This window comes from Rhinolophus sinicus, chromosome 7, assembly GCF_057876585.1.
Source record: "Rhinolophus sinicus isolate RSI-liver-muscle chromosome 7, RSI-T2T, whole genome shotgun sequence".
Classification (NCBI taxonomy): domain Eukaryota; kingdom Metazoa; phylum Chordata; class Mammalia; order Chiroptera; family Rhinolophidae; genus Rhinolophus; species Rhinolophus sinicus.
The window spans coordinates 52,432,790-52,441,479 of NC_142507.1; the positions used below are offsets into that span (position 1 = coordinate 52,432,790).

General features: G+C 62.3%; 1 protein-coding gene across 3 annotated transcripts; it reads left to right on the forward strand.

Annotated features, from left to right (window-relative positions):
* Nucleotides 1–26: 26 nt before the first annotated feature.
* On the forward strand, nucleotides 27–8,557 carry ZNF687 (zinc finger protein 687). 3 transcript variants are annotated; one of them, XM_019739960.3, is made up of 10 exons: nucleotides 27–180; nucleotides 3,123–3,382; nucleotides 3,920–5,233; nucleotides 5,383–5,561; nucleotides 5,888–6,064; nucleotides 6,147–6,309; nucleotides 6,456–6,788; nucleotides 6,886–6,998; nucleotides 7,196–7,337; nucleotides 7,477–8,557. In XM_019739960.3, exons 2-10 carry the CDS (start codon nucleotides 3,140–3,142, stop codon nucleotides 7,966–7,968), a joined length of 3,156 nt encoding a protein of 1,051 aa, XP_019595519.3. In that variant the 5' UTR covers nucleotides 27–180; nucleotides 3,123–3,139; the 3' UTR covers nucleotides 7,969–8,557. The 3 variants fall into 3 exon arrangements, with proteins under 3 accessions (XP_019595519.3, XP_019595516.3, XP_019595517.3); XM_019739957.3 differs by having other exon boundaries at nucleotides 3,123–5,233; XM_019739958.3 differs by lacking the exon at nucleotides 27–180 and adding an exon at nucleotides 264–386 and having other exon boundaries at nucleotides 3,123–5,233.
* Nucleotides 8,558–8,690: the final 133 nt, after the last annotated feature.

The window sequence follows — 8,690 nt, forward strand, 5'->3', positions numbered from 1 at the left end:
AGTACGAAAGCGGGCAGCCCAGACCGGGAACGCGGAGGGAGCTAAGGGAGGGGGAGGCTAAACGGGAGAGAAGCAGGAAGTAGCGGCGGCCGTGGGGAGGGCGGCGGCGGCGGCGGCGGCGGCAGCGGCTGGAGCAAGGGAGAGACCGCCAGGGCTCGGCCCGCACTAGGAGCCAAACAAGTAAGCGTGCCTGGGGTAAATACCCGCCCCTGGCCCCGCCCCCGGGGGGGCGGGTAAATACCCCCGCCCCTCCCCCACTTGGTCAACTACCCCCTTCTCCGCGCCGCCCCCCTGGGGCGGCTTCTAAGAAGGCCCGGACACCGCCTCCATTCCTTGGGGCGGATGGGCGAAACTCCCAGCCTGTTGAAAGCACAGCCCCTAGCCGGGTAAACGTGGAGGGAGGGTTGGGGTCTCCAAGTCCTGGCGCCCCTAGCCCAAGAGGCGTCCGAAGCGCGGCCTGGGGGCTAGAGGCTGCGGGATGTCGCGACCTAAAATGGTGTCGGTGTCCGGGGTGGGGGCGGGGGACCTGGGCAGGCCGGAGCAGAGCCTGCACCCCGAATGAGAGCGGGTCAGCGTCCGGGCCCCGGCAGGACTCTGGCTCGCGCCTCGCGCCTCTCCCGCTCACTCCACAGTCTCGAGGAAGCCCCGGGCGTCCCTGGGAGGAGGAGGCTGGGCTACGCAGGGAGGCGAGGGGAGGAGGTCGGAGTTGGGACGGACCCCGGCCGGAGAGCTGCGAGTCTCGTGAAGACCGTGCCCTCCCCACTGCTCGCTTTCCACGCGCCTCCCCCACTCTGTGTGGTCCTGGGCCCGGAGGTGCTGCGCGGTAGCTCCCCAAGGGCTTGGCCTGGCCGAGGCCTGTCCTTCTGTTCGCTCTCGGGTGTGACCGAGAGAAGCGCCCCAAGCCTCAGTTTCCCCTCTAGCTTCTCCTATGTACACCCCGCCCCTTCCCCGCAACCCCGGATGAGCTCCCGGCGCCGGCCCTCGGCAGATGGCAGGGACTTAATTCCGCCCGTTGCCCCGCTTGGCCGCAGTCTAATCGCCCCCAGCCGTCGGCCCTTCGCCCTCCTCTGCGCAGCAGGCCCCGGCCGAGAAAGGGCAGTGGAGCCCCCATCCAACCCGGGCCAGGTCACCCTCTTCCTGTTCAACCCCTTCCTTTGGCTTTTGGGGAAGAACAGAGGGAAAGGGGGGGCTGGAGCTGAAGAGACAGGGCGCAGCAGCCGCAGAAAGGCCTGGGCCAGGGGTGGGGGAAGCCTCTTGGCCTTGAGTTCCTCTGCTTGGACTACTGTCTGCCCCTGGCTATCGGATGACCTCTAAGTCACTTGGACGCCAAAGGGGGAGTTGCTCCAGTGCAGCGAGTTTGCAGATGTTTTCTCATCGTCTGCACTGATCTGTGCGCCACCAGCCCACTTTCCTGCGGCCCTGAGTGGAATGTAGCTCAGGCCTGTCCAGGTCGGGAGAGAGCCAGGCAGAGAAGGGCCTAGTGATCCATCCAGGCAGAGTCGAGAGGTGGAGGGCTTTGTTTAAACCCAGAGCCTGCAGAATTGGGGTGGGGGTGGGGGTTGAGAGGAGGACTGCCCTTTCTTCCTCTATTTGGTACCCTCTCCACCCCCCACCTTGGTCCCAGCAATGCCAGCTGCCACCTGCTGGGACTATCTCCAGTTACAGTTTAAGGCTGGAAATGGGTGAGAGAACTGGCCCTGGGAAATGGCTTGCAACCTGGGCAGGGAACGTGTAAAAGCAGAGACTTCTTCAGTTGCTTCTTCCTAGATATAGAAACACTTGTGGGGGAAACTGGTAGGGAACAGACCTGGGTCCCCCACAAACCTTAGGCTGGCCTTCTTGTTGGCTTAGGACACATAAGTCTTGTGGGAGGTTTTTTTCCCCCTTTTGTACTGGGCCAGGTTGGGGTTGGGTGAGACTTCCTGGGCTACTGTTGCCAAAGGAAAATTAAGAGGGTAAGAAGTGTGAGTTAGGGGAGAAAGGGGTAAGGGGCTTGGCTTTTCCCCATTGTAGCAGCTGTGCTGGATAAGCTTGTACCCTGGAGTTTTAGCCCTGAGAGAGCAAGGTGGGGAGGGAGGAGGGGCTGGCTTCTCCTGAAGGACGGGGGAGGGCCAGGCACTCTGGGGAAGGCAGGTGAGGGAGCACCAGGTGTTTGTGACAGGAGAGGCCGAGGCTGGGGCCCTTGTGACTGGACTGTCGGCACGGTTTTCCTCTCCGTCTCTTCTCTTTGTCTCTTTCTGTCCCTGTGTCTTATTCTATCTTGGTCTCTTGGCAGTTTCCCTGAGTCCACTTCTCTCTGTTAACCAAGCTGGATTTCCAGGTACCAAATGATGACCCCCAAGTACCCCAGACTTGACCTTACAATGACCACTGACTCGTGTCTCTGACGCCAACCCTCGATTTCCAGTGCTCGTTTCTTCCCAGCCCTTCCTCAAGCGTGTTTATCCTAGCTGTGATTAGTTGTATTCTGGGTTCTGACTCTCACGGTTACAATTTCATATTATGCTCAGAATAACCCTCTGATATATGGATTACTTGCCCCCTCTTTCATTCAGACAGCAAAAGTACGGCAATGGAGTAACTTGCTTATCCAGCAGGCCATTGGAAAAACGAACAAGAATCATTTCTTGTGTCTCGGCTTAAGTCACAGACCCTTTGTACACATGGTTTTCAGATCTGAGCTCCCCCCACCCCGAAGATCCATGAAGAATCTGAATGGATCCCGTGGGCCATGAATGAGCCCATCCTCCTCCGTAATTGGAGGATTGATTCATTGATTGATTGATTTTGTGCTGGGCACAGGAGGGGCTGAGGTGGCTTCACCCAAGATACTGAACTTCCTTTGCCTCTGTTCCCCTTATCGTGTCTGTTTCTGAGAAGTCTTCTTTCCTCTGCTCTCGCTGCATCTTGGGGTCTCCCCTGGAATGTGCTGTGCACGCTGCCTGGTTTGCAGTCTTAGGGTTTGGCAAACCAAGCGCCTTCACCACCTCTAGGATTGGTGCGATGGTGGAGGTGTACCCGAGTCGGGGTGTGCTTGGCTTCTGACGGGGTACATACGGAGACCCTGAGCAGGGCTCCCGCTCCCAGAGGTTTCAGTTTCTCCCTGTTGCTGTTTTCATCAGGTCTGGGACCTGCCGCCATGGGAGACATGAAGACCCCTGATTTTGACGACCTCCTTGCTGCCTTTGACATCCCCGACATTGATGCAAATGAAGCCATCCACTCTGGGCCAGAAGAAAACGAGGGGCCGGGAGGCTCAGGGAAGCCAGAGCCCAGTGTAGAGGGTGCCTCTGGAGAAGCTACAGCAGCAGCTGCCGTGGATGGCCCTGGGGTTCCAGGCCAGGCCTCTGACCATGGCCTGCCACCAGCGGACATTTCAGCGGTCAGTGTCATTGTCAAGAACACTGTGTGTCCTGAGCAGCCCGAGTCAGGAGGGGAAGGGGCCCGGGCCGGGGGGGTGACTAAGGAAGGACCTGTGGGGCCTCGGCTGATGCAAAATGGTTTTGGGGGCCCTGAGCCATCCCTTCCAGGAACGCCCCACTCTCCAGCTCCTCCCAGTGGGGGTACCTGGAAAGAAAAAGCCATGGAAGACAAAGGTCCCTTGGACCTGTTTGCTCATTTTGGGTCTGAGCCAGAGGAGCACCCCGACCCCCTGCCTCCCTCTGCGCCCTCCCCACCTCGGGAAGGGGCCATGACCCCACCTCCTTTCCCCTCCCCCTTTGATCTGGCCCGGGAGAATGGCGCAGCCCTGCTGCCGCCCGGCCCTCCTGCACCGCTGGGCGCCTTGAAGCAGGGCAGCTGCAGCCCCATTCACCCCCAGGGCCCCGTCCAGCCCTGCTCAGGCTCTAGCCCTGAGGCCGCGGGCATCCCTGCCAGCACCTCGCCTCCCCGGGTTGCTGGGGTGTCCTTCTTCAAACAGTCTCCAGGGCACCAGAGCCCTGTTGCCTCCCCAAAAGTGCCCAGCTGTCAGCCCCTAAAGGAAGAAGAGGACGAGGGCCCAGTGGACAAGTCTCCCCCCGGAAGTCCCCAGAGTCCCTCGAGTGGAGCCGAGGCTGCCGACGAGGACAGCAATGACTCCCCTGCCTCCTCCAGCTCCTCGCGGCCCCTCAAGGTGCGCATCAAGACCATTAAGACGTCCTGCGGGAACATTACAAGGACTGTGACCCGCGTCCCCTCAGACCCTGAGCCCCCTGCCCCCTTGGCCGAGGGGACCTTCCTGGCTGAGGCCAGCCTCCTAAAGCTGTCCCCTGCCACCCCAGCCCCTGAGGCTCCAAAGGTGGTGAGTGTCCAGCTGGGTGACGGCACGAGGCTGAAAGGCACCGTGCTCCCTGTGGCCACCATCCAGAACGCCAGCACTGCCATGCTGATGGCAGCCAGCGTGGCCCGCAAAGCCGTGGTTCTGCCCGGGGGCCCTGCTACCAGCCCAAAGACCATGGCTAAGAACGTGCTAGGTCTGGTGCCCCAAGCCCTGCCCAAGGCTGAGGGGCGGGCAGGGCTGGGGCCGGGGGGACAGAAGGTGAACGGCGCCTCGGTGGTGATGGTGCAGCCTTCCAAGCCGGCCACCGCGCCAGCCGCAGGGGCCGGCACCGTGATCTCGCGGACACAGTCCAGCCTGGTGGAGGCCTTCAACAAGATCCTCAACAGCAAGAACCTGCTGCCCGCCTACCGGCCCAACCTGAGCCCCCCGGCGGAGGCCGGCCTGGCCCTGCCTCCCACGGGCTACCGCTGCCTGGAGTGTGGGGACGCCTTCTCGCTGGAGAAGAGCCTGGCGCGGCACTACGACCGCAGGAGCATGCGCATCGAGGTCACCTGCAACCACTGCGCCCGCCGCCTGGTCTTCTTCAACAAGTGCAGCCTGTTGCTGCACGCCCGGGAGCACAAGGACAAGGGGCTCGTCATGCAGTGCTCGCACCTGGTCATGCGGCCCGTGGCCCTGGACCAGATGGTGGGCCAGCCGGACATCACGCCCCTGCTGGCTGTGCCCCCTGCCCTTGGACCTCCGGCCTTGCCCGCCTTGGGCAAGGGTGAGGGCGCCGTCACCTCCCCCGCCATCACTACAGTCGCTGCTGAGGCCCCTGTGCTGCCGCTGTCGGCCGAGCCGCCCGCTGCCCCTGCCACCTCCACTTACACATGCTTTCGCTGCCTGGAGTGCAAGGAGCAGTGCCGGGACAAGGCTGGCATGGCCGCCCACTTCCAGCAGCTTGGGGCCCCTGGCCCTGGGACCACTAGCAATGTGAGTTCCCTTTCAGCACCTTCCCTGGGGAGGGAACAGCCGGGTGCCATGGGGATAAGATCTAGGAAGGTGTGCGGGGCTTGGATCGGAGACGCAGTGGGGGACGGGCCACTCCATCGCCTCACCTGGTGTCAACCCCCTCCCTATAGGTGTGCCCGACCTGCCCCATGATGCTCCCCAACCGCTGCAGCTTCAGCGCCCACCAGCGCATGCACAGGAACCGGCCCCCCCACGTCTGCCCCGAGTGTGGGGGCAACTTCCTGCAAGCCAACTTCCAGACCCACCTCCGGGAAGCCTGCCTGCATTTCTCTCGCCGTGTGGGATACAGGTCCCCGCACCTCTCCTCCCATGTGTCCCCATACTCCCCCATGTGCTGGCTGGTGTCGTGCTTCCTGGCACCAGCCCCTTCGCTGGCCTCTCGAGAGCCCCGTCGCTCCTGCTCAGCCGCAGCCCGAGCTCGGCCTGTGTGTGCCCCATGCAGTGGGGAGAGGGCCCTGGAGCTGCAGCTCTGCCTCCGCAGGCCTCCTGGGACACGGGGTCTCCGCAGCCCCTCCTGTCTCCACTTTGCTGGGCTCTGCCCTGGGCCCGGGGAGGCGCGTGTGGTGGGGGGCGTGGAGGTGCCCTGGCTCATCACAGCGTCTCCCTGTCCTCTAGGTGTCCCAGCTGTGCGGTGGTATTTGGGGGTGTGAACTCCATCAAGTCCCACATCCAGACGTCTCACTGCGAGGTTTTCCACAAGTGCCCCATCTGCCCCATGGCCTTCAAATCTGCACCCAGCGCCCACGCCCACCTCTACACGCAGCACCCCAGCTTCCACACGCAGCAGGCCAAGTGAGCTGGGAGGGTACAGGAAGGTGCGGGCAGGGGGAGGGCCAGGCCGGCGGGGCGCCTGCACTGTCCTCTGCACCTGCAGGATGATTTACAAGTGTGCCATGTGTGACACGGTCTTCACGCACAAGCCCCTCCTCTCCTCACACTTCGACCAGCACTTGCTGCCCCAGCGCGTCAGCGTCTTCAAGTGCCCATCTTGTCCTCTGCTTTTTGCCCAAAAAAAGACGATGCTGGAACATCTCAAGGTACAGGAGGAAAGGGACAGATGTGGGCGCTCCGCGGCGCTGACCTGCTGCAGGGGTCACGGAACTTTCTGGAAGTGGGGGCGGGGGAGACGAGAACTTAGGCACAGCCAGAACCCCCCACAGCCGTCCCTGTCTCCCTTTCACAGAACACCCACCAGTCGGGGCGCTTGGGGGAAGAGACTGCTGCGAAAGGGGCCGGGGGTGCCCTTGTGACCCCCAAGACTGAGCCAGAGGAGCTGGCTGTGTCCCGGGGAGGAGCAGCACCCGCCACGGAGGAGTCGTCTTCCTCCTCAGAAGAGGAGGAGCCCCCCAGCTCCCCGGAGCCCCCTCGTCCAAGCAAGCGGCCCCGACGGGACCTGGGCAGCAAAGGCACCAAGGGTGGGGGTGGGGGCCCTGGGGGCTGGACCTGTGGCCTCTGTCACTCCTGGTTCCCCGAGCGTGACGAGTATGTGTCTCACATGAAGAAGGAGCATAGCAAGGTGAGCAAGGAGGGCTGGACGGCCACCCTTGGGTTGTCCTGTGGCAGTGGGGCCGGGTCCCGAGCTGGCTCTGAGTGTCCCCACCATGCTCTTCTAGTCAGTGAAAAAGTTCCCCTGTCGCCTGTGTGAGCGCTCCTTCTGCTCCGCGCCCAGCCTGAGACGCCACGTCAGGGTCAACCATGAGGGGATCAAGCGAGTTTACCCCTGCAGGTAACCCCTCTCCCTCACCCTTTCCTCTTTCTGCCCAGCAGGTGGCTGCCACCCCCTAAGTATCTTTCCACCTGCCTCTTGGCTGAGTGGACTGAAGGCTGAGCTCTCCCTGTGCCCTGATGGGCCCCTCCTCTCAGCCAGCGGTGTGGTCCTTGGGCTGTGCCCTTGGCGCCCACGTGCCCACTCTCTCCCTCTAGGTATTGCACAGAGGGAAAACGCACCTTCAGCAGCCGTCTGATCCTGGAGAAACACGTCCAGGTCCGGCACGGCCTGCCGCTCGGGGCCCAGTCCCCTGGCCGGGGGAGTATTGTGGTTCGGGGTCCCGGTGCCAGAGCCCAGGTAGGCAGAAACCCACCCTGCTGGGTTAGGGCCATAGGAGCGGGAGCTGTAGGGCTGCAGACTGGCCTCCAGACGCTGGGTGGGGTGCCAGGATCAGTAGGGGTGAGGGGGAGGCCCAGTTCGTCCCTCTATTCTCCAGGGACCAGGACGGAAGCGCCGCCAGTCCTCTGACTCTTGCAGTGAGGAGCCTGACAGCACAACACCTCCAGCCAAGCCCCCCAGGGCCGGATCCGGGTCGGGAGGCCCCCTGCGCCACCGGAGTGGCAGCTCGGTGGAGCAGAGCCTCATGGTGGGGTTGAGGGTGGATGGCGGGACCCAGCAGTGCCTAGACTGTGGCCTGTGCTTTGCCTCTCCTGGCTCCCTGAGCCGGCACCGCTTCATTAGCCACAAGAAAAAACGGGGTGTGGGCAGTGCCAGTGCCCTGGGCCTGGGGGATGGGGAGGAAGAGGCACCCCCTCCATTGAGATCTGACCCAGAGGGTGGAGATTCACCCTTGCCTGTTTCTGGAGGCCCGCTGACCTGTAAGGTCTGTGGCAAGAGCTGTGACAGCCCTCTCAACCTCAAGACCCATTTCCGCACACATGGCATGGCCTTCATCAGGGCTCGGCAAGGGGGCACTGGGGACAACTAGGCCCCAGGCTGGACTGCTCGGCCTTCTCCCTCTTTTCGGGGAGTCTGGGTCACTGCTGCTGCCTGGTCTCCAGGCTGGGAGTTTGTTCTAATTCACGTTTGTTCAACTCCTCTCCTCGTAACCCCAGACGACAGACTTGAGCATTATAGTTATTTGCAGTCCCCACTTTGGGTTTGGCCCTTGGGTCCTAGTAGAGTGGGCCCTCATTCCTTTCTTAACCCAACACTAATTATGCTCCTGCTGCAGACCCCCATGTGGGACCGGGGTGGGGGGACGGGTCCAGGGAAAGACCAGTGCTGGGGCAGTCGGGACACGCTCATCAACCCCCGCCGGCAGATTCGGGCCTGGCCCTGCACCCCCCCTCATTCCCTGGCACTCCAGCCTCCTGCCCCTGCAGTGCCTTTCATGTGTCCTTTTTTTCCACAGAAATCGGGGGGTGGGGGGGTTGGTAGGGATGAGTCCTGTCAAGGGGGACCCAGAGAGAGGAGGGACAGGCTCTCAGGAATCCTTTATTCTTGTAGTAATACTAACTGGGGGAAATGGGAGAGAGAAAACCAGACCATTAAAACTGCTCGTGGTTTAATCCCCATTCAGGCTCTTCTTTTTATGTGACTTGGACAGGTGGACTTGATGGAGGGGGTAAGAAGCAAAACTGGGGCAGCCCTTCTCTGGGAAGAGGTGGTTCTGACCGACGGCAGGGGAACAGCAACCTTCCATTTCCT